Source organism: Hypomesus nipponensis, chromosome 27 (assembly GCF_054491055.1).
Source record: "Hypomesus nipponensis isolate SF chromosome 27, ASM5449105v1, whole genome shotgun sequence".
In the NCBI taxonomy this organism is placed as follows: Eukaryota; Metazoa; Chordata; class Actinopteri; order Osmeriformes; family Osmeridae; genus Hypomesus; species Hypomesus nipponensis.
This window is the reverse complement of record NC_140387.1, coordinates 3,006,932-3,032,016: the sequence shown is the minus strand read 5'-3', so window position 1 is coordinate 3,032,016 and position 25,085 is coordinate 3,006,932. Positions and strand designations below refer to the sequence as shown.

The 25,085-nt window shown below is 52.3% G+C and overlaps 1 protein-coding gene across 1 annotated transcript in view; it reads right to left on the bottom strand.

Moving 5' to 3' along the window:
• The window catches only part of adamts6 (ADAM metallopeptidase with thrombospondin type 1 motif, 6), a 48,501-nt gene that overhangs the window by 6,241 nt on the left and 17,175 nt on the right, over window positions 1-25,085 (bottom strand). The window contains exons 10-22 of the mRNA XM_084694261.1: window positions 24,607-24,748; window positions 20,445-20,552; window positions 19,366-19,511; window positions 17,662-17,725; window positions 14,486-14,588; window positions 12,602-12,735; window positions 11,001-11,124; window positions 9,756-9,836; window positions 8,001-8,164; window positions 5,998-6,136; window positions 3,376-3,505; window positions 1,645-1,849; window positions 1,303-1,479 (exon numbers count right to left, since the gene is read on the bottom strand). Coding sequence (XP_084550387.1) covers window positions 1,303-1,479; window positions 1,645-1,849; window positions 3,376-3,505; window positions 5,998-6,136; window positions 8,001-8,164; window positions 9,756-9,836; window positions 11,001-11,124; window positions 12,602-12,735; window positions 14,486-14,588; window positions 17,662-17,725; window positions 19,366-19,511; window positions 20,445-20,552; window positions 24,607-24,748 — 1,717 coding nt within the window. The remainder of the gene's footprint in view (window positions 1-1,302; window positions 1,480-1,644; window positions 1,850-3,375; window positions 3,506-5,997; window positions 6,137-8,000; window positions 8,165-9,755; window positions 9,837-11,000; window positions 11,125-12,601; window positions 12,736-14,485; window positions 14,589-17,661; window positions 17,726-19,365; window positions 19,512-20,444; window positions 20,553-24,606; window positions 24,749-25,085) is intronic.

Here is a 25,085-nt window from a genome sequence, read left to right as displayed (position 1 = left end):
CTGCCCCTCATCCTGCCCCTCATCCTGCCCCTCCCCCTGCCCCTCATCCTGCCCTCACCCTGCCCTCATCCTGCCCTCACCCTGCCCCTCATCCTGCCCCTCACCCTGCCCCTCATCCTGCCCCTCACCCTGCCCCTCATCCTGCCCTCACCCTCAAATAACGGTTATTCATCCGAGCTGTAGAACCAGAGGATGGGAGAGGTCTCGCTCTCTGAGAGCGTCCGTGCTGAATCCATCAGGTCTCAGAGAAAACCCTCTGACGCCCACACACACACCTGCCCGCATGCCAACTAAGCAGTCTGTAAAAGGATCATGTGAGAGTGTGTATGTATGTACTGTATGTGTGTGTGTGTGGGTAGGAGGTAGGGGGGGAAGGGGGTGCATGCCTGTCTGAGTGCGTGTGTGCTGGCCCCTTTGACCACTGGGATACCTGGCTTACCATCACCTTCAATGAACCTCTGTGAAAGCTTGAGCTGGCCGGCATGTCATCCCTTGCTAATTACAGAGTCTTTATTAAGGCCCACGCTCGGCCTGGCAGATGGGAGACGTCAAAGGAGGGTCTTAAGTGGGATTAGGACCAGCGACCTGTTGGCCTGTTCCACTGGGGCCCAGCTACCTGGCCACAAGCTTCCCTTTCTGGAGTGCTCACAGGCTGGGAGGGACAGGAGGGAGGGAGGGAGGGAGGGAGGGAGGGAGGGAAGGAGGGAGGGAGGGAGGGAGGGAGGGAGGGAGGGAGGGAGGGAGGGAGGGAGGGAGGGAGGGAGGGAGGGAGGGAGGGAGGGAGGGAGGATACACACATCTCTCTCTGAAGCGCCAGACTACAGCTGTGGTTTACGAGGAGCTGACCTTGGCAGGGTGACCTTGGCAGGGTGACCTTGGCAGGATTAGGGTGCCTTTGATGGTCAGCGCCGGGTTATCACTCCAGTGTGGCTGTCTTACGGGGGCTGTGATGGAGGGGGGTGTAGTCTAGCTCAGCGTGTTGACACGCACAGGTCCTTATGAGGAGGAGACAGAGCCAGAACCTCCCTGACCCCTGACCCCTGACACGACCTCCACCTCCCAGATCTGGGTACCCCCGCTAACTGATAGCGCATCATCAAACACTCCAGGCCTGTTCAGACACACACGCACTCGACAGGCTCTGTCGTTCATCACACGAGAGAAGCCTACACCCAAAACATAAGATTGATTTCTTTTTCCTTTCGTTTCTCTAAAACATATCAATGATATAGTCCATTTCAGCCATCTGCCTTCTGTTCTGAGCTCTGTATTCTGAGCAGGACAGGGGGGAACCTTTCTCACCTGTCCCCATTCCCCAGGGATCCAGCGAGGGGGCGGACAGCGGCCCAGGCTGCAGCGGATGCGGACCGGGGGCTTGTTGTGGCTGGGACAGTGGGCTGGGGGGAAGGTCTTGGTCAGGTCGCTGCTCTTGCACAGGACGATGCGGTGCTTGAACCCGGGGCCACACTTAGGCGTGCACTGAGGGAGACAGGAAGGAGGAAGTGAGGTCACGCTCAGCTCATCGCCGCGTCTTCAGAGGGCTGGAGAGGTGAATCACAAAAACGTCCACGACAGCCCCACGCAGCAAGCGGACCCCCCCGGGGGGTCATGATGTACCCTGAGCCCGGCCCCCGCCCTTCTCACCTCTGACCAATCCAAGGTGACCCACTGAGGGGGGCAGGACTGGTTGTTGCAGGACTCGCGTTCGATTGGACGGTGCGTGAGGCAGTGGCTGTCCTCCAGGGTCTCTTCCTGGGCGGGGCCCATCCTGCGGACGCAGAGCACCGCGCGGGTTCGCGTCCCCCCGTCGCAAGTCCGTCCGCAGTCTGACCAATCCCCGATGAACCACCTGCACACACACACGCACACACACGCACACACACACACACGCACACACACCCTTTAACTCAACACCCCTGTGTCCAATCCCTTTAAGATCACACTTCTTTGGAATGTTCCCTTCAAGCAGTGCCATGCTTTTTTAATCTGCAGATCAAACTCGGTTTTCGCTTGTTTTATTTGGTCAGTGCCACGTTTTATACGAGCTAAAGCGGTGTAATATAAATGCGAGTCTCGCAACACAACAGTCTAACGAACGTCTGTCCGTGAAAAACAGAGCCTCGGAGATCCATCTTACATCATTTAATGGAATGTATACAGAACTAACAATGTGCTCAAACATCTGTGTTGGCTCTCCTTGCTTCAGCCCATAAAATCCTGGGTATTCTAAAACAATTGTGTTTACACGGTGTCCTTGTTACAGGGTTTTTTTAGAGCGCTCCGCGGAGACAATGTTTGCGTTCCTCAACGCACTAAATACCATGTGTTGGTTATCCAGCAAAGTGACGAGAGCAGGGAGTGGAGCCCGGTGTCTGGGGGATTAAGAAACGCGCTGGAAGGACCAGGAAGCCACATATGTATGGCTGGACAGCTCAGTCGTGACGTCACAAAGAACAATAAACGAGTTACTGTATGTTAGCAGAACAGTAGTGTATATTCAACTGTCAGTCTCCACCTGCGGATGGGACTCACATGCGAGGGCCTTGAGACAGTCCCTGGAACGACTCATTTCAGACACTTAAGTAACCACACACACACCACACACACACACACACGCACACACACACCACTCAATGACTGGCGGCCGACAGATGCCCATTGGCCAAATGCAGTTCATTTCCTCCTTTTTCGGTTTAGCCTCTCAGACATGATTGAACTGAGTCTGACCGCGTTCCCCAGTTGTAGCAGAGGCAAAGCACTTCTGGTCAGCGTGCCCGCACATATTCCACACTTACCCGCATGTGTGTTGTCTCTGGAGGCTTCATAAAGTAAACTAGCCAATACAATTAAACACAGGTGGTCATTTTCAGAGCTCCTCGGTTTTTGGCACTAAACAAGCTCTGAAAATAGTTAACATGTGAAGTTATATAAATCATTGACGATTTATTTGAGCGTTTTCTTTAAAACACTTACTTTTTCTTTTTACTGAAAGGGCTCCTTGAAGGCACATGAATATCGGCAGTCATTATAATTTCTACGTAAGATGTTTCTACGGTGTTGGATGTGAGGGAGAACGTCTGAAGCCCTGCAAGCCTGTTTTTCTAAGTTGGAGATCTTCCAACCTGTCTCTCTTGTCTCTGGGAGAGCAGTAATCTCAGGACCTGAGGTCTCCGTAACAGAATGAACCCTTGGTGTAGGCAGCCAGCCACGTCCAACATGTCCCTGGGAGAGATTCATGGACACCAGCGAAGTGCTTTTGGCTCAAATCAGAGCAATGAGTGGTCTAAAGAGGGGATGTACTCTGTCTGTTAAAGGTGTGAGTGTGTGACGTTTGTGTGTGTGTGTGTGTGTGTGTGTGTGTGTGGTCACACGTACTCTGGGGGGCAGGCCTCTGTGTTGCAGTCTCTCTGGGTCTCTGGAGGTTTGCTGTCCGGGTCACAGTAGTTGTTCTGGACCACCGAGTTATCATCCAGACGCTTACACACCACCTCCTGCCTCTGGGAGCCTGGAGAACACACACACATACACACACACACACACATACGTACGCACACAAACACACACACACACACGGATTAATCTCCTAAAAGATTTTCCCCTTTCTCACGTGTAGAAGTTGACCACAGACTGAGACAAGCTGTGTGGTGTACAGTGTTGGGTGGGATGGCCCTGATCTCTGCAGCCTATACTGCACCCTGATCTCTGCAGCCTATACTGCACCCTGATCTCTGCAGCCTATACTGCACCCTGATCTCTGCAGCCTATACTACACCCTGATCTCTGCAGCCTATACTGCACCCTGATCTCTGCAGCCTATACTACACCCTGATCTCTGCAGCCTATACTGCACCCTGATCTCTGCAGCCTATACTGCACCCTGATCTCTGCAGCCTATACTGCACCCTGATCTCTGCAGCCTATACTGCACCCTGATCTCTGCAGCCTATACTACACCCTGATCTCTGCAGCCTATACTGCACCCTGATCTCTGCAGCCTATACTGCACCCTGATCTCTGCAGCCTATACTGCACCCTGATCTCTGCAGCCTATACTGCACCCTGATCTCTGCAGCCTATACTGCACCCTGATCTCTGCAGCCTATACTACACCCTGATCTCTGCAGCCTATAGTACACCCTGATCTCTGCAGCCTATACTGCACCCTGATCTCTGCAGCCTATACTGCACCCTGATCTCTGCAGCCTATTCTACACCCTGATCTCTGCAGCCTATACTGCACCCTGATCTCTGCAGCCTATACTGCACCCTGATCTCTGCAGCCTATACTGCACCCTGATCTCTGCAGCCTATACTGCACCCTGATCTCTGCAGCCTATACTGCACCCTGATCTCTGCAGCCTATACTGCACCCTGATCTCTGCAGCCTATACTGCACCCTGATCTCTGCAGCCTATACTACACCCTGATCTCTGCAGCCTATACTGCACCCTGATCTCTGCAGCCTATACTGCACCCTGATCTCTGCAGCCTATACTACACCCTGATCTCTGCAGCCTATAGAACATGTACTTGGAGAACCACTTTAACAGAGCAGAAGCTCTTTACTTTGGCTTCTAACGTAGGGAGGGAGTGCCACGGTATCGCTGTCACACCTCCCACTGTGTGTGTGTGTGTGTGTGTGTGAGAGCGTATGGGAGTGTGTGTATGTGTGTGTGAGCATATGGGTGTGTGTGTGTGTGAGAGCGTATGGGTGTGTGTGTGTGTGTGTGTGCCCATGCTGCACCATCTCAGTGTCTATCAACAGTCTCCTGGGACACATCCCACACCATATGCCTGACTGATGTCATATGATAACAGTGTGTGTGTGTGTGTGTTTGCGAATGTGTGACTGTGTGTGTGTGTTTAGGGTGCAGAAATCAAACCATCTGTGGTAGGACTGAAATATAGGCACCGTATACTATGCCGGGCTATGCATGGGGCAGGTCATGAAATACAATCCGTGAAGGTGTCATGAGATGTTTGTATTAGTTCTGCCTTCAACTCAACTTGATGATTGGCCAGCTAAGCTGAATTCTGTGGTTACTGTGCTTGATTCCAAGCCTGTAAGCCTGTGTATGATTGTTTGATGCACAATAGAGAACAATGGAAGCCAACAAATATTGGTAGCCATTTTTAAAAGCTTACTTTGGAAGCTTTAGAAGGTACGAACCCTCGAACAGGCCTACATCTTCTAGAGTTAGAAGAGCAAAAATCGCTTCCGTTTTGAGAGTCTCGAAAACGAGAACAAACAGGCTTGTGTAAATCTTTCAAAGTGTTGTTGTTTTGTAGAATACGACTGGCCAAGCTTGACAACTGGGAGGTGACCATGTTTATTGTTTCATGGAACCCATGGCTTCGGGGTAAAGATTTGGTTTAGTCATTCTTGAGGCTGCAGATCAACATTTGGACTGTGGTTTAGAGTTAGAATGCTGTATGCAAGGACTAAGCTTCTGGAACAGTTTGAACCCATATAGTGCTGAAGCCAGGAGATAGGCTAAGAAGCTCATTTATAGAAACGACAGCCTAATCATATCCTTTAATCTGATATAGAAAGCACATTTAATATTCATTTCAGTTTGAAATCAGAAACGGGATGATGATAATTATGGAGATGATAAGGGCTGATTCTGGAAACTCTAATCTTTAATTATGATACTAGGTTTCCCCCAAGTATTCTGCAGTCAATGTCAACCATTGGTTGTTCAAGACAGACATACACAGACACACACACAGCAAACTACCAAATGTGAAATTTTACAGTCGATGGTCAAAAGTGACTCTCTAAGGAGTCTTTTGTACCATATTCAAGCACCCTAAAGTACATTTACATGTATTCATTTAGCAGACGCTTCTATCCAAAACAACTTCCAAGAGAGAGCTTTACAAAAGTCAATGATCATAAACAAAATAGCCCCAAAAAAACATTGTGGGTATCCAAAACTGTACACCCCGGGGTGCAGGAATTGCACTGTGGACGGAGCGGTCCCGCTGTCTTACCTCCAGCGCAGGTGGCAGAGCAGTCTGACCAGGGCAGGGGGTGCCAAGTGAAGCCCACCTCGTTGTCGCCACTTCCTGTGCGCTGGATGGGGATGTTGAACCTGTAGTGGATCCCCAGGTTCTGCTCCTGCAGGAGCACCTGTGAGGACATGGGGGAGGGGGCAGGGGAGAGGGGTGGGAAAGGTGGAAGGGGGAGGGAGGCGGAGTGTGTGAGGAGGAGGGAGGAAGAGGGGGAGGTGGAGGTGGGGGGAGGGGGAGAGGGGTGGGAAAGGTGGAAGGGGGAGGGAGGCGGAGTGGGTGAGGAGGAGGGAGGAAGAGGGGGAGGTGGAGGGGGAGGTGGAGGTGGGGGGAGGGGGAGAGGGGTGGGAAAGGTGGAAGGGGGAGGGAGGCGGAGTGGGTGAGGACGAGGGAGGAAGAGGGGGAGGTGGAGGGGGAGGTGGAGGTGGGGGGAGGGGGAGAGGGGTGGGAAAGGTGGAAGGGGGAGGGAGGCGGAGTGGGTGAGGACGAGGGAGGAAGAGGGGGAGGTGGAGGGGGAGGTGGGGGAGGGGGAGAGGGGTGGGAAAGGTGGAAGGAAGGAGGGAGGCGGAGTGGGTGAGGAAGAGGGGGAGGGGGAGGGGGAGGGCAATGGAGGTTGGGGGAGGGGGAGGGGGAGGAGGGGCAGAGAGACGGAGGTTCTTAGAAGTTCAGTACACAACAGAGGAAGTACAGTAGCACCTGGTCTACCTTTACCTCCCGCGAGTACATTCATGAGATTCCAATCCCATCCGTAAAGGAACAAAATCCCAAACTAGCTCCACAGCCCCACTACTGTAGCGGAGAGCTGCGTCTAACTTTAACCAACTGGGCAGCAACAGTGCAATGTTTATGTTAGAGTATGTGATGCAGGAGGGAGCATGGGAATTATACACAGCTTTGAGGCCGCAGTGGAATGACTTGTGGGGGAACGGCCCATGTGTCTATTCCAGTGGAGATGTGTGGTCTGGTATTTTCAGCATTCATGTCCAGGCAAAAGCCTTTGCGGTCCTGAAGACCATTGAGTTGAAACACATGCACACAAACACGCAGTACACACACGTACAGATACATACTGCACACACACACACACACACACATGTGAGTACACACTCAAGCACTTAGGAGACCCATTAAAGTCTTTGTGCACACACACAAGCATACACAGACATACACACACACACGCATACACACACACACACGCATACACACACACACACGCATACACACACACACTCCAGCCTGCCAGCACACGCCCTCACGCGCGGCCTAACCAGGACATGTGCCTGGGTGAGTCTGAACCTTGCCAGAAACTGCCTTTTCAATATCCACTTTTAAATAGCTGCTCGCCCTGAACCACAGGCTGGAGGTCATCTGAGGTCTGCACCCAGATGTTTCACGCAGCTCTCCAAGCAGTGAAACCTTCAAACTCCACCCCCGCAGCCTCTCAGATAACAGGGTTATCTTTCTGGGTCATCTCTCTGGGTCATCTCTCTGGGTTATCTCTCTGGGTCATCTCTCTGGGTCATCTTTCTGGGTCATCTCTCTGGGTCATCTTTCTGGGTCATCTCTCTGGGTCATCTCTCTGGGTCATCTCTCTGGGTCATCTCTCTGGGTTATCTTTCTGGGTTATCTCTCTGGGTTATCTCTCTGGGTTATCTCTCTGGGTCATCTTTCTGGGTCATCTCTCTGGGTCATCTCTCTGGGTCATCTCTCTGGGTTATCTCTCTGGGTTATCTTTCTGGGTTATCTCTCTGGGTTATCTCTCTGGGTTATCTCTCTGGGTTATCTCTCTGGGTTATCTCTCCCCAGAGTGGCTCCTGTGACAAACACCAGCACGGGTGCAACGTCTGAAGCGACGCGCGACCCCGACCAAGGTCAGTAGGCGCTTCTCTCAACGTTAGTGTGACCCTTGAAGGGACCCGAGGAGCGACTTGACCTCGGACGACAACCAGGACGGAGCGATAAGAAAAACGGCGGCTCTCGTTTACCATGACGACTAGGTTCTCCGTGGTAGCTCCGAGGGCCTCCAGGGACTCGGGTTCGTCCGAGGGCCTCTTGTAGTGGAAGGCGGTCCCTGCGATGTCGAACTTCCTGGGCCAGTCGATGGTCCACGCTCCGTTGATGTAATAGTCGTCTCCCTCGGACTTCAAGGCTGGCGGAGACACAAACGCCGGAAGCTCGTTAGAAACACCGCCAGGAAGAGCCCGTGACAGACAGCCTAGGGACGGTAGCTAAGACAACAGGTAGCTAAGACAACAGGTGGTGGGAGGGAGGGGGGCAAAGTTTTGGTGTGATGTCATCGCCATCATTCATCATCGCACTCCTCCTCCAGCTCTCTGAAGTCATTGGCAACTTTCACTCCTTCAACAGACGCTGAACAGCACTCAGAGCTCACGCGCGCACACACACACACACCTCGGTGAGGGAATGGAGAGAAAAACACACACTCTTCAGGTGAAAGCTTGGAAGAAACCCACGAATACCAGTCTTCTCTGGTCGTCATAACAAAGGTTTCGTCTCCAAGCACAACAGATCTGAAAATATCCACTTTCTCTATTTTGAAAAGGGGCCAAATTTGGGAAGCGGTGATTCCACCAGTCTTCACTATCTGTCATTCTCTCTCTTCATAGCTCACTGACGAACAATACCCTCGCTATTTACCCAGACTAAGGCCACAATATGAAGTTAACTTGTCTGTTTTAAATAAACACAATTAGGGCATTATCAGCAGGTGTGTGTATAACCTTAGATAATCAGCGAAATCGCTGTTTGTAGACGCTTCACCATTGTTACCTTAGAGTTAGGCTTAAGTGAGGCCTTAACTGTTTGCCTAACCTTAGATCCCTTTTAACTCAGCATAAAGCCACCTCTTTGTCAAACGTTTGCAAATGCGCTCCACTGGCCTCAATAGCTAAGGCTCACATAACGCTGGAAAGAAAAATATTTCCTTTGTCACACATGACATTCATAACTGAGTTACAAATTGCTTGGAAGGGATATAGAGTCTGCAAATAATAGAGAAAGTTACACTCTTAAACGTTGATATATAGACATCATATCCCCCGTAATCCGTGAGGACCAAGCAGCTGTCACTACAGTGCTGTAAATCTGACGCTGGTTTCTGGTTCAAAGTTGGACTCAGCGCCTCTATCAACACCATCTACCATCAATTCAACACACTGTCACAGAGTTTTCTCTTGTTAATGGAAGCGCCGAAAAACAACCCCAAATTGAATCCGCTTGTTTGATTGTTTTTCGATTCCGACACTGCCAGTGTTGCAAATGGTTTTTGTTTAGTCTGGAACTGGGAAGAAGAGTTCAGAGCCAAGACCGCCATTACTAGATCCAGGGGGGTCTGGGAGACAGGCAACGAGTGACACACACACACACACATGCACACACACACACACACACACATGCACACACACACACACGTAGCAGGAGATCCGTTGGCATCTTGTGCTTTGCGCAGGACTGAAGATGACACAGGGAAGAAGACGATCGAGGCTTAGATAAGATCTAGAGGCCTCATCTGAAGCAGGTCAGTGTTCCATATCGCTTCACATCACAGTAGGGAATCACAGAGTGGCCTGTCTGGGAATCGCTCATGGATAATTCACCTAAGCTCAGGGTGACATGCAGTTTTCATCTGGGTCCAAGTCGTCAGGGTGTTACGCTGGTAGTAAAGGTGGTCATTTGGCTCGATCAACTTCAAATGATTAATCCCCCCTTACTGTACTTACCGATGTAGTTTTTGGACATGGCAACTTCTTTGATTTCAATGTGCACTGAACCTCTGGGTATCTGAACAACCTCCATGTAGCCTGGAAGGGAACAGCAGAGAAGAAGGGGTGAGGTCTGGAAGGCCCACACATCCTGCTGGGTAGGGAGTCTACAGGGGGGGGCGGGGGCTGGAGATGGAGTCATTTGTTTAAGATTTAACACCTAAAAAGGACAGAGGAGATAATGTCTCAAACTTTATGAAAAGAGGACTCCCCCTCTCTCCAATACACACACACACCCACGCACAAATACACACACTGTATTTTTAGATGATATGGGGCCATACCATAGAAGGACAGAAGTATTTTCTCTCCACCTCTCTATAGACTGATCTTGGACCCAGACCCAGACCCAGAGTGAAGCCGTATCTTGACTAATTCCCTCTCCGGGTGATGTCATTAATATGAATATATTGTGTTTCCATCTATGTTTTGACAACATGTTTCTCAACTCACAAAAACATATGTTTTATCATTGGGTGACAAATGGGGATAAATACGCATTTTGATGAGAAATGAAGTTCTTGGCCACAGCTATCTGTTGGCCCTCGAATGAAGCCCCTTTGCCAAAAAACCAAGAGGTTCCTGAGCTTTCACCTTGGTTTCTTCCAACAAGGACGTATCTCCTGGGAGGGGACTCCAAGCGTATTCTGTTTGGCAGCTTTCAAAACACATGAGGACCTTTCCCTCCCAAACACAGGGCTGTACGGTCCTCGCAGCCACCAGAGAACCGCCCTATCTTTGCTATTTCATATTCTCAGGTGGCCTGTCACGTTTATTAAAAAACACATGCATATATGGCAAATACATTGATTTACATTTGTGTTTTATATTTATAGCTTGATAAATTCTTCTTGCACTTACTCAGTCTCTTGGCAACCATGAATAAAACAGCTTAGATACGGCAAAAGTAAAAATGGATTCAAGCTCCTAGGAAGGATCTGACGTCTGATAGCTGTGCTTCACCCTAGCTTCACGCGCTAAGCTAGTAGATCATGGAACGCCTAGGTACCTCGCTACGGTACCTCGCTACGGTACCTCTCTACGGTACCTCATCACAGTACCTCGCTACGGTACCTCGCCACGGTACCTCGCTAAAGTACCTCGCTACGGTACCACGCTACGGTACCTTGCTACGGTACCTCACTACGGTACCTCCAGCCAGGAGGGAGTGTTTGGTGTGTGTCTGTCCCCTGCCACGCTCACCTCCTCTGGGCAGAGAGTCGTTGAACAGGCCCTCCATGGCCTCACAGGTGCTGCCGTCCCCTCCGCACACACGGCAGCGGTCCTCCTTGGCGTCAGACCCCAGGATGTTGTCACAGCCCACGTGCTGGGGAGAGGAGAGAGCAAACTGCTTACACGGTCTGAGAGACACAGCGTCGTTTGTTGTACATATCATGCGGTTGTTTGACCGCAAGATATGTTTTTTTTGTTTTTTGATTATGGTCAGTGAGTAAAGGTTTATTATTAAAATCTTAATTTGACAGGAGGAATTACTGGCGTCACTTCTAATTTAAAAAAAAAGATGTTCATCATCTCTCCACTCTTCTCTTGAATCCTCCCTGTATCTTCTCTAACTCTCCTAACTGCACGCTCTCTCACCCTCCTTCTCTCCCTCTCATCTCAGCCTCCTTCTCTCCCTCCTCTCCGGCTGCAGAAACACCGTGAGACACTGAGCACTTCTGAGGGCCATCCAGACTGTTCCAGATATTTATCACCCCGTGTCAGCTAACCTAAAAAACCCAAGCTCTGTAGCAAGAAGACACACTGTCTAAAAAATAAAACGTGCCGAATATTCGAATATTCGACCTCTTTTGATTCTTCCCTGAGTATAATGCATTCTCTCCTTCAAAGTCTTCCATGCTCACTGGATGTGAGGAAAGCCCTCTTTCTAGAATACGTCTTTCAATTCAGGAAACAGGCATCCAATTGTACACTTTTCCAGTGCTAGTTTGCATGTAAATTCAGACATTCCATAAACTATATTCCCCACTGAGATACAATTCAACGTCCTTGTGAAGCGGAATTTCCTGTGTGAAGTCGGAAACACAATTCTAGCAGGAACTGTTGTGTTCTGATAAGAATCAAAAAGACCAAAGTCAGTGATTAACCCTTGTGTTCTCCTCGGGTCATTCTGACCCATCAGTCGTTGTGACCCACCGTACTTTGCGACAACTTTACCGCATACAAAAACAAAGTGAAGCATTTTCTTTTAACCGTTGGGCTGTCTCAGACCCCCCACATTGCGAAGGTAAAAAAAAAAAAAAAAAGCTTTTGTATTGGGTAAAATTGGGTAAACACAACGATGGTTCGTTATGAACCTTTTGGTCATGTGACCCGAAGGCAGCACAAGGGTTAAGCCAGCTTGCTGCCATGAGGGTGTGTTATTCCATAACAAACTCCTTTGTGGTTTGCTGTCACCTTCACCCTTTCCCAGTCACTATCTTGTAAACTGTGTTCCCTTAGATAAGAGCAAGGATATCAAGTCAGGAAACACTAACTTGGACGGCTACCACACAAACGGAAGCGATTGGAAGGGTTAAAAATATAAACAACTAAAAAACGTGCTTCCTGCCTTTCCTCGTATCACAAATCAATTCAAATATTATTTGTAGTGTCACAGAGGGCTTCGCGTATGCCCACAGAACTGCGCTCAAACCAAAGCACGCCAGCACAGAATCTAGTACCGGTTCTTCACTGCTCATGTCCTCCCTGTTATCCCTCCTCCAGTCCTAGTCAGCAGCCTGGCTGATGAGGATGAGGATGAAGGGTGAAGGGTGAAGGTTAGTTCCTGGTTGTCCTCTCACCTTGCACTCCCCATTGATGCAGATGTCCAACGAGTCGCCCTGGCAAAGGGTACCGTCGATGACCGCGGGTGAACGCTCCGTGTAGAAGTTGTACCCCTCAGCCAGGCAGTTCAGAGCACAGGGTTTAACACCGCCTGGGTCACACACACACACACACACAGGCAGAGATTTACATTCAATTCACACCACCGAGACTTTTAAGTCTCGTCTTAAAACATATTTTTATTCTTTGGCTTTCGAGTCAGTTTAGGGTCACTCGTGCTTACTGTAATTGTGATGTTTGTCTGTTGTTCTTATTTATTGTTGTTTAGCCCTTTGACTTGACTTAAACACACACACACCTACACACCCAGGCAGAGATTCATATCACTATAAAACACACACACTCGTACAAAGTGACTCGGAAATCAACGAGTCAATTTAATCTTGTTTTATGCTTGTGAAAAGACGTTCGACCGCGGGTGTGCTAGTTCCCCACAGAGAGACAGAGCTGCTGTTTACATTAGCAGCTCCCGCGAGGCCCCCAGACTCCCACAATCCTCTCTGCTCAAAACCGTGAGCAACCCTCACACATACAGACGGACTTCCTTTATCGTAGAGCACGTAGGTTTGCTGTGATACGGTGTACAGTGCAAAGTGTTGACACCTGTGTTTCGTGGCTGTACTGCAGTGCAGCGGGTCATGAGAAGCGTTCTGGGCTCAGTCTGAGCCGTGTTGATAATAATAATAAAGAGTCCTTGTGTTAGTCATGCCGAGGATGACGTCACTGTGACACATGTGCCGGGAGAGATACGCTGTTGAGGCCGGGGCCGGGGGGCTGGGGGGCTGGGTTTCTGGGGGGCTGGGGCCGGGGCTGGGGCCAGGGCTGGGGGTCTGGGGTTGAGGTTGAGGTTGAGACCGAGGTTGGGGTTAAGGGCCAGGGTCACTTCCACAGAGGTTACCTCCCCAGTTAACATGCAGGTCCACAGAGGTTACCTCCCCAGTTAACATGCAGGTCCACAGAGGTTACCTCCCCAGTTAACATGCAGGTCCACAGAGGTTACCTCCCCAGTTAACATGCAGGTCCACAGAGGTTACCTCCCCAGTTAACATGCAGGTCCACAGAGGTTACCTCCCCAGTTAACATGCAGGTCCACAGAGGTTACCTCCCCAGTTAACATGCAGGTCCACAGAGGTTACCTCCCCAGTTAACATGCAGGTCCACAGAGGTTACCTCCCCAGTTAACATGCAGGTCCACAGAGGTTACCTCCCCAGTTAACATGCAGGTCCACAGAGGTTACCTCCCCAGTTAACATGCAGGTCCACAGTCCAAGAGATTACCCTCAGCCAGAGAGGAGGTCATAACTTCACCTAATGGGAGGCCCTGTGATAAGAGAGTTCTGCTTAAAGCTCAATGCTCTCCAGGAGACTATCAGACACATCACGGCTAACTGGGACTACACTGACGACTTGTTTTGGGTTCACAGTCAGTTTTTCAATTTGTGAACATGATACAGAAAGGGACAGGTTTGAATCAACGCCAGTCGATAGAACCGTCCGGACAGAATTACAATGAGTTCTGCTAGATCACGTCGCGATGGCCTGGAACATGCGTTCCCCTGACAACAGGACACCAGACCGTCTCTCTCAGAACGCGGGGCCTTTCAGAATCCATAAAAGCAAACACTCCCAGTCCCGCCAAGCCCTGGGGTCATTTAACCCAACGCTCTCCTCCGCTGGGGAATGCCAGGAATCCACACCCCATCAAAGCCACCGTCCCGCTGTTGGTGTTGGCTGGGTACACAAACCAGGCGGCCCTGGGGGCTCCGCTGCCGTCGAACCAGAGTGCATCCTGGGAAGCTTGTCATCTCACCAGAACCAGGAAGGACTTCCAGAAAGCTCACCTCCAGTATAGGGCCTCCAGTTGTAGTACTTCCCACGGAAGGGCATGCTGTCAAAGTCGGCGCACTGCTTCTCTCGGAAATCCCTGGATCCTGCCGCACAGGCCTGGTGAGCACACACACACACGCGCACACGCACACACACACACACACACACGCACGCACACACACGCGCACACACACACATGCACACACGTACACACGCACACACACACAGCAGCACATCAGAAACACGGGAAGAGAAAGGTGGAGAGAGACGAGTGAACTATCCTGCAGCTCTGACAACAGGAACAGGAATCATTGTTTCCTGCGAGGCGAGGAAAGGCCTTTGGTGACGCGCCGACACGTTTCCCAGGGACACCAGAACAGTCTGGAACGTTTCTCAGAATCTCTCCTGTGAGAATCTGCTTTGTGTTTGAAGGGATTGTTTTGTTTTTTAGTTTGGGAGATCTGACATGGATAACAGAACACTTTGCATCCTGGGTAATTAGAAACATCAGCCTAGCCCCAGGACCCTAGAGAAGACTGGTATGGACCTGGACTAGACTTGGACTAGACCTGGACTAGACTTGGACTAGACTTGGACTAGACCTGGACTAGACTTGGACTAGACCTGGATCTGGAGTAGACTTGGACTAGACCTGGACTAGACCTGGATCTGGACTAGACTTGGACTAGACCTGGACTAGACCTGGATCTGGACTTTACATGGACTACACTGGATCTGGACTAGACCTGTACTAGACCTGGATCTGGACTAGACATGTACTAGACCTGGATCTGGACTAGACCTGTACTAGACCTGGATCTGGACTAGACCTGTACTAGACCTTGATCTGGACTAGACATGTACTAGACCTGGATCTGGACTAGACCTGTACTAGACCTGGATCTGGACTAGGATCCAGACCTGGCTGGGGTGAGGGTGTGTGAGTGGCTGGTGCAGCAGGAAGCCCAGTCTGTGAAGCCCCACTACAGCACGTTCCCACAGGGCACATAAAAGCTGACGGGGAGGCCAGGTCAAAGCCGTATTTCAGAGGCTGTGCAGGAAGCCAGAGGCTGTGCAGGAGCCCAGAGGCTGTGCAGGAGCCCAGAGGCTGACGGGGAGGCCAGAGGCTGTGCAGGAGCCCAGAGGCTGTGCAGGAGACCAGAGGCTGGTCTTGAATGACTTTCATCCCCACTGTAGTGAGGGCCAGTCTGGCTCTGCCACAGACATCCCCACTGTAGTGAGGGCCAGTCTAGCTCTGCCACAGACATCCCCACTGTAGTGAGGGCCAGTCTAGCTCTGCCACAGACATCCCCACTGTAGTGAGGGCCAGTCTAGCTCTGCCACAGACATCCCCACTGTAGTGAGGGCCAGTCTAGCTCTGCCACAGACATCCCCACTGTAGTGAGGGCCAGTCTAGCTCTGCCACAGACATCCCCACTGTAGTGAGGGCCAGTCTAGCTCTGCCACAGACATCCCCACGCCACTGCAGGGAAAGCTCCCACGGCAGCTCAACACGAGCGAGGCCACGCTCCAGTGACCACACCAACATGAGGAACGCAAATGTTTTCGAGTTTAAAACACCTAATATTGTCACCCACTTCAACCACAAACACCCTCTTCCTCTGACTCCGAGGAGTTTATCCCCTCATACACACACTATTGTTTGTATAATATCTCCCCCCCCCTCTCTCCACCAGGTTCCCCAGTCGAACCCCTCTGCAGATGGGGAGCCTCCCCTGATTGGACTGGAGGAGGAAGTGACACGGAGAGGGAGGGGTCAGGGCATGAGCTCATTGTTGTGAAAGAAAAAACGAATGATCACTGACTTCCACTCAGCGTGAGACAAGAGCAGGAACTCTACGTGTGTGTGTGTGTGTGTGGGCGTGTGTGTGTGTGTGTGTGGGCGTGTGTGTGTGTGCGTGTGTGTGTGTGTGTATGTGTGTGTGTGTGTGTCTGCACCACAGGGAACCAAGTGGGGACATGTCCTGACTCAAATCACAACAATTTCTCCTGGACAGAAACACTTAAGGTAACAGATGTCCACTCCTCCACCCTTCCAGTCCTGCTAGCTCAGGCTGTCCTCTCTTCACCAGCTCTCAACTCCTCCACCCGTCCCTCCCCACTGACTAAGCTCTCCCTCCATACACGCTACACAGCTATGCATGAGAGCAGAGTGACAGCCCTGGGGGTCGCTCTGAATTCCTCAAGGTCAGAGTTGTCAGCACTCTGCAGTCTCTCTCAAGACCCTTGTCCTGATTTAATGGCCTCTCTAAGCCTAGACCTGCTCTGCAACCAGATTTGCATTCAGTGTGTGTTTGTGCGCCCGTGTGGAAGCGTGTGTGTGTGTTTGTGTGTGTGTGGTGTGATGGCACGTTTTCGTTGGAAGCAGCGCGGTCTGGGTAGTGAAATAGCGGTTAGGGACGTTGTTTGTTTTCCAAAGTAAACGTTCGATGCTTGCTCTGAGCTGTTATTTTTAAGATTTGTGGGTAAATGTCCACAAGCCCCCAAACTAGCTCAATTTTCAGCTTATGAAAAAGCCCACCTAGAAATTGTTATTAGGAGTTTGGAGTCTGCTGCCATGCTAAATATTTGTTCAAAGTTATTTTTTTATTTATTTGAAATGCTTTTCATAGAACTTTGAAAAAGAGTGGCGGTTAGATTCGAGTGACAGGCCGAGCCTCCGTCGCCCTAGGAAGGATGTTAGCAGAGCAGGGAGGGCAGGGAGAAATCCTGCTGCTGGTCACACTGTGACAGGTCAGGACGCCTGAATGAACACAGTCACTACCACAACATCTCTCTCTAGTCTGCCTGCTCTCTCTCTCTCTCTCTCTACTCTCTCTCTCTCTCTCTCTACTCTCTCTCTCTCTCTCTAAGACTACTCTTTCTCTCCAAGACCACTCTCTCTCTACTCTTTCTAACACCACTCTCTCTCTCTCTCTCTCTCTCTCTCTCTCTCTACTCTCTCTCTCTCTCTAAGACTACTCTTTCTCTCCAAGACCACTCTCTCTCTACTCTTTCTAACACCACTCTCTCTCTCTCTCTCTACTCTCTCTCTCTCTAAGACAACTCTCTCTCTCTACTCTCTCTGTGTAACACTACTCTCTCTGTAAAACTAAGACGGCAAAAGAGAAAGGAAGTTATGGGAGGGCTGTGTGTGTGTGTGTGTGTGTGCGTGTGTGTGTACACTCACATCGGTGTTACATGACCTGTAGCGTTTCCTCTCCCCCAGACAGTACTTTCCTCCTCCTGAAGGCCTGGAACACAGACAGAACCAAGAGAACCCAGTCAGAACCAAGAGAACACAGTCAGAACCAAGAGAACACAGTCAGAACCAAGAGAACCCAGTCAGAACCAAGAGAACACAGTCAGAACCAAGAGAACACAGACAGAACAGAGATTGAAGAGATTGACATTCCCCCCCCCGCTGGCTGACCAGCAATTCACTCTGATTGTCTAATGAGTGGACATCCAGTCTCACAATCAGAGTTCACACACACAGACACACGTACGCACGCACACACGCACCGACATGCGCACGCCTCGGTGGAAATGTCTGATAAATATCTTTCTGTCAGAGACAGTGTATGTGTGTGTGTGTGCTTGTTGGAGGCACCTTGCCAGTGATTCATTCATGAAATCCAAGCTGCTCTTAAAGCTCTTAAGGGTAACATGACATTTGGAGCTGGTGCAGAGCCGTGTCTATCAGCCACACACATCTACCCCCCCCCCCCCCCACCACCACCACCACCACCATCCTCTCCTGGTGACACGCTAGCCTGCTAGCCTGCTAGCCTGCTAGCATCATCACATTAGCCTGGCTTCACTCTGTCTCTCCCGCCGTGTCTCAGGTTAAGCCTCTACCGCTTTGTCTCGTTCTCTTCCCCCCTTTCTTCTTTCCTCCTCGTATCTCCCTCCCTCCCCTCCCCTCCCCTCCCCTCCCCTCCCCTCCCCTCCCCTCCCCTCCCCTCCCCTCCCCTCCCCTCCCCTCCCCTCCCCTCCCCTCCCCTCCCCTCCCCTCCCTCCCCTCCCCTCCCCTCCCCTCCCCTCCCCTCCCTCCCCTCCCCTCCCCTCCCCTCCCCTCCCCTCCCCTCCCCTCCCCTCCCCTCCCTCCCTCCCTCCCTCCCTCCCCTCCCTCCCCTCCCTCCCTCCCCTCCTGCCCTCCCCCTCTCTGCTAGCCAGCCAGTCTAATGAATGTGTTCCAGCTTGGCTGCAGTGTCTGCGTTTCCTCTGTTTCTCCTCCCTGCTCCAGTGCCCAGCTCTGGGGCCGAGGGGCCATGATCACCTTACGCAGGTGTTCCACATTACACTCCAGCATGCCCCCCCCCTCCCCTCCCCCCTCTCTCCCTCCCTCCCTCTCTCTTCTCCCCTTGGTCCCTCTCTCTTCTCCCCTTGGTCCCTCTCTCTTCTCCCCTTGGTCCCTCTCTCTTCTCCCCTTGGTCCCTCTCTCTTCTCCCCTTGGTCCCTCTCTCTTCTCCCCTTGGTCCCTCTCTCTTCTCCCCTTGGTCCCTCTCTCCCTCCCTCCCTCTCTCTTCTCCCCTTGGTCCCTCTCTCTTCTTCCTTTGGTCCCTCTTTCTTCTCCCCTTGGTCCCTCTCTCTTCTCCCCTTGGTCCCTCCGTCCACAGTCTTAGAGACACAGAGTGTGAGTAGCCTCCACTTGCAGCCCCGCTGAAAGCCCTACCTCCCCCCAAGAGGACCTGCGGAACCACGGGCGTGCGGGGCGCGTGCGCGCGTCAAGGGCTCAAGGTAGCGCAGTTACATGACCGCTGGCCGTACAAGTGGAAAACATCGCGCACAGACACACACACGCACGCACACACCTGCAGGCAGGACCTTGACGTGTGTGTGCGTGCGTGCGTGTGTGTTCAGCTTGCTGTGGCTTACTTTGCCTACTTACGCTGGGCTGTCACAGTGCCTCCTGGAAGATGACACACCTCCACCACAGGTCCGGCTGCACTCCCCCCACAGGGACCAGGGCCCCCAGCCTCCGTCCACGCTCTGGGGCCAGGTGCCGAAGCCCACACACTCCCCCTGGTAGCACCACTGTGACGGGGGGGGGAGAAGAAGAACAAGCCGGGTTGATAACAGCTCCTGGGGGAAGGGAAACACCCCCCAAACAAGGTGGTCGTACGCTTGTGTGTTGGAGTGGCTGTGGGGGCCTCTAGGGTAGGTCGGGTTCCTCGCTCCGATTTTCACTGCCTCCCTCCCTCTCCCTCTCTCCCTCCCTCCCTCCCTCCCTCCCTCTCTCCCTCTCTCCCTCCCTCTCTCCCTCTCTCCCTCTCTCCCTCTCTCCCTCTCTCCCTCCCTGCCTCCCTGCCTCCCTCCCTCCCTGCCTCCCTCCCTGCCTCCCTCCCTCCCCCCCTCCCAACCCTCCTTCCCTTCCCCTCCCTCCCTCCCTCCCTCCCTCCCTGCCTCCCTTCCTCCCCCTGCCTCCCTCCCTCCCTCGACGGGGCCTCTCCCCATGACACACCGGAGCTGAGAAACGGCTGACATTCATATTCCTTTGAAGCTCCACCCGGCAGGGGCAGACAGGGGTACGACACCGGCTGTCCCAAAGCCCACAGAGCTCAACCTGGGGCCCCTGTGTGTTGTCCAGGACCCGGGGCATGAAAGGCTCCAGCGGGGCTGAAGGTAATGCCTGACGACAGCCTGGGACGTCCTCCCATTCTCCCCTCGTAAAGCTCCGGCCGGCCAGCCACAATGGACGCCGTAATCCGTGTTCAAACCGTCTCCACTAACCTGGACGGAGCCTGACGGTGAACTGATGACCTCAAAGCCACAGTTTTTTCGTTGTCGTTGTTGTCGCGTGTGTTTTATGTGGTGTGTGGTTTACGTTGTGTTTCTACAGCTATCTTGGCCAGGTTTCCCTTGTCAAAGAAAATCTCGCATCTCAAAGGGACTTCCTGGTTAAATAAAGGTTCAGTTCAATCGTATCATAGAATCATAGAATCGTAAATGATAATCGGTCTGACTTACCCCCTTCTGAATGCTCCCTGTCTGACACAGAGTGCCCTCCGCCGCAGGGATGCTGTTGGTGACACAACGGTTGCTTTTGCTAAGGCACCAGAGCTCTCTACACACTTCCTAGGAAAGAAGGCGTGAGCAAGTTGGTCAGAATACAACCACTCCGCCCCCACAGAGGATCCATGGTAGAATCAGCGATGAAACTGATGCCTACAAGTCTCTAGTTTCAAGTGGATCAGATATTTGTAATCAATAAGAAGTACAATTACAGGTGTGTTTTAATTGTTGTTCCTGTTCCTCTTAACAATGCCTGGCGGAATATCTAAACCTACATAATAATAATAATAATCTAGACCCTTAATAAAACACAATACATTTTAATGTATATACGCTGCTAAGCTTATGAACTTTATCAACAGCAGACAGTATAGTAATATAAACTGTATCTGTACGTTATATTGTAACAAGGTTTGAATTAGAATGGAGTGGAGATGTTTTCGAGAGAGCAAGAGACGAGAGAGAGAGAGAGAGAGAGAGAGAGAGAGAGAGAAAGAGCTTATGCTCGCTCCTGTTCACCACCAAGCTCCGGGGGAGTCGTGACGTGTCTTCGTGGAAGCTTCTATCAGACGCTGCCTGGACTGGAAATGGGGCTCCCCCCCCCCCCCAGGAGACACCCCGCCCCCCAGGAGACCCCCCCCCCCAGGAGACCCCCCCCCCCCCCCCAGCAGGGAGGGAACGCGGTCAGAAAGGTTCTGATCTGGCAAGAGGGCTGGTGTGAGTAAGCACTGTCTGTACGTCCTCCAAGTCTCACTGCCTGCTCTCAGTCTTCCACCACAGAGGGAGAAGCCATTCACATCTGAACTCACTAAGGAGGCGAGTGTGTGTGTGTGTGTGGGGGGGGGGGGGGGGGGGAGGGGATCCTGGTGCAGGAGGGGGTAAACCCGAGACAAGGCTTTCCGTTCGCCCCCAAATAAATACAACTGTAAAACTGGATGCGTGTTACAAGGACGACTCGGCACAAGCTTGCATTTGATTTCCCGTTAAACCTGACCCGGTCCCCTTCGCATCTCCACTTCAAAGGCTCTTTACAGGACAACCGTGTACCGGAGAGGAGCAGGTCCATGAAGAAGAGTTACGAGGCACAGCCCGGGTTCTGACCCGCGGGTCAGTAAACAAGCCAGGTCCCTGTGGCTGTGTGATCCTATCCAGGTTAAATAAAGCAGCAAACTGCCGCTCTCGCTGCTTCCAGAGCGCGGCCAGCGCGGCCAGCTGCTTCCAATAAGAACCCCCCCCCCCCGCACGCCGGCCCCCGTCGCCATCTGGGCCCTGGCGAAAGGTCAGCGCGCCCGGGAGAAGCGGGACGCGGGGCCCTGAGAGATTTACACGACGAGAGAGGGAGGCGTGATGAGGCAAAGGGCCAAGGGGGTGAAGGGAGCAAGGCAATATAGCCATCAAAGGATATTTGTTTTGCATGCCCTCACCTCCCTCCCATGTCACTGTCCGGGTTCAAGGCTTTCCTCTTGTGCAATGAGAGGCAGGGGTGGGCGGGGGGGGGGCAGGTTGAGTTGGGGATATAGGTGTCCTTTGTGTGCTGGGTCCTCTGTCCTGGCCCCGTTATATTAGAAGCATTCATCACCTTGAGTGGCACGCCTCTGACTCGGGCTCAAGCTGGGGTGTGATGCCGGGTGGTCGCCGCCGTTCCAGAGACGCTGACATCACAGAGGTACTGACATCACAGAGGCGCTGACATCACAGAGGCGCTGACATCACAGAGGTACTGACATCACAGAGGTACTGACATCACAGAGGTACTGACATCACAGAGGCGCTGACATCACAGAGGCGCTGACATCACAGAGGTACTGACATCACAGAGTCGCTGACATCACAGAGGTACTGACATCACAGAGGCGCTGACATCACAGAGGTACTGACATCACAGAGGCGCTGACATCACAGAGGTACTGACATCACAGAGACGCTGACATCACAGAGGCGCTGACATCACAGAGGTACTGACATCACAGAGGCGCTAACATCACAGAGGTGCTGACTTCACAGAGCCACTGACTTCACAGAGGTACTGACATCACAGAGGCGCTGACATCACAGAGGCGCTGACAGCACAGAGGTACTGACATCACAGAGGCGCTGACATCACAGAGGTGCTGACATCACAGAGCCACTGACTTCACAGAGGTACTGACATCACAGAGGTGCTGACATCACAGAGGCGCTGACATCACAGAGGCGCTGACATCACAGAGGTACTGACATCACAGAGGCACTGACATCATGGAGGCGCTGACATCACAGAGGTACTGACATCACAGAGGCGCTGACATCACAGAGACGCTGACATCACAGAGGCGCTGACATCACAGAGGCGCTGACGTCACAGAGGTGCTGACATCCGAGGTGCATGTGAACTCCACAACCACGTTGTCTTAAATCAACGACAGATAAATGTCAGTTCCGGATGCATGCTTGCCATCTGGCTGGTTTTCATTCCGAGGTCCGAGCAGAAACGCGACACGTTTTACGACTTTGCTGACCACATCATTTATCTGTCTTTACTAGTAGGATGCTACTTTGGCCAAATGACTTAAGACCTTGATCATAAAGCCCAGATGAGCTAACAAGCACCAGGTCCTTGACCTGTGTGCAGTCGTAGGAAGGAGGGATCATTAAAGAGTTACTGACCATCTCTCCCTGTTCATATACTTTACTTCTCATCCATATTTTTAAGAGGCAGTAAAGCGTTGTGTGTGCTGCAACACGAGCACAGGTTGCCCTTACACAACCCCAACCCCCCCCACCCCCCGCGCGCAAACACTTGGACCGTTCGACCGCAGGGTTTGCGGAGTCCAAGAGGTTGTCTTTGAGGACTGAAAGGCAGGATGGGAAACGCAGGAGTCCAACATGCAGTATTAGATGTGTCCCTCCTAGCTGTGGTGCTTCTGTCGGGTGTGTCTCTTCACCAGATGGCCTGGTGATCCGATGAAACAGTCTGTTCTGCTCGTGTGGAAACAGCGGAGCAGGGGGGGGGGGAGTTCTCTCCTTTTCATAAATGCTTGTCTTTCATGCAGATCTAAAACCACAATTATGAGCTCTGAAGCCAAAATGACAGGGCTTGATTTCGTGGGCCCCCGTTATGATCCGCTGTCAGATATTTCTTTCAATGAAACGAAATAAGTCTGTGATCTCGGCTAATCTCCCCCCTCCCCCCGGCCCCCGCCCCTTTCAGAACGCGTGCCCAAATATTTATACGACGCGAAGCAATATCCCATTTTGCGTCATTAACTCTCTCTGGCTTCCTGCGACCTCCGCCGTGACTAAGTTTGTGATTCTTTAGGGGAGGGAGGTGAGGAGGGGGGTGAGGAGGGAGGTGAGGAGGGAGGTGAGGAGGGAAGTGAGGAGGGAGGTGAGGAGGGAGGTGAGGAGGGGGGTGAGGAGGGGGGTGAGGAGGGAGGTGAAGAAGGAGGTGAGGAGGGAGGTGAGGAGGGAGGTGAGGAGGGGGGTGAGGAGGGAGGTGAAGAAGGAGGTGAGGAGGGAGGTGAGGAGGGAGGTGAGGAGGGGGAGTCTTACAGTGCAACATCAGGGTCTTCTGGGATTATTGTAAGGGGGGGGTTTAGTGGAGGTGGGGGTAGGGTGGTGCTTGGGGGTGGAGGGGAGATGGGTTTAGACCTCGTTCCCTCACCCCCCCCCCTCCTGGATAAGCCGGCGGATGAAAGCGAGAAGCTGGAAGCTCTGTGCAATGCAAGTCCCCCCCCCCATCCCCCACTGTAGTCTGGCCCAGGTGTTAGAAGAACAAACATCTCCTCTTCTGATAACCCCTGAACGGCAGCCTTTGATCAGGGTGAGGTGGGGTGGACCAATCCCTGCCTCTTATCCTCTCCTGTTACCTGATCCTTATCGCAGCTCCCCCCACCCCCCCACCCCCCCTTAGCCTTCCCTCCAAGACGGTGGATCAAGGCTCCCTCAGAGCTTGGAGAGAAACAGGAGATCGCTCCGCTAGTTTTGCCTGAAAGGGGGCCCAGTCGGAGTGTGGCCCGTGCGTCAAAGCGCCCGTCGCTTTTTAGGAGGAAGATGGAGAAGGACGAGGAGGAGGAGAAGGACGAGGAGAAGCGGAGGGGGAGGAGGAGGAGGAGGAGGAGAGACGCAGGTTTCTTACCCCGTATTTGCACTGACGCGAGGAGGTTCCATACTGGAAGCGACACTGCTCGTCTGCGTCGTACACCTGCCCCGGGGCCACTGTTGGGCACAGGAAGTCTCTTTTCAGAGGTTCATTGTCCAGACACGTCCCCCGACCTGAGCTGTCAAAAAGACAAACCTACAATAGGATTGTTTCTTACACACAGCAGCCCCTCTCCCCCCCCCCTCCTCCCTACAGGAGCAGAGCCCCCCCCCCCCCCGCTTCTCAGCTTCAGATACAGAGAGAAGGAGATGGTAATAGACAGAATGGAGAGAGAGAGACAGAGAGAGAGAGAGAGAGAGGGAGAGAGAGAGAGAGATCCAGATCCAACATGAAGCCCTCCCTGTCTTCTTATATGGGGCTCTGCTCTACTGTATGTGAGAGCTCCTATAGAATCCACGCATCAGCCAATAAAATGACAGAGGGAGAGAATTCTGGACTAGGCTGTAGGTCATGTG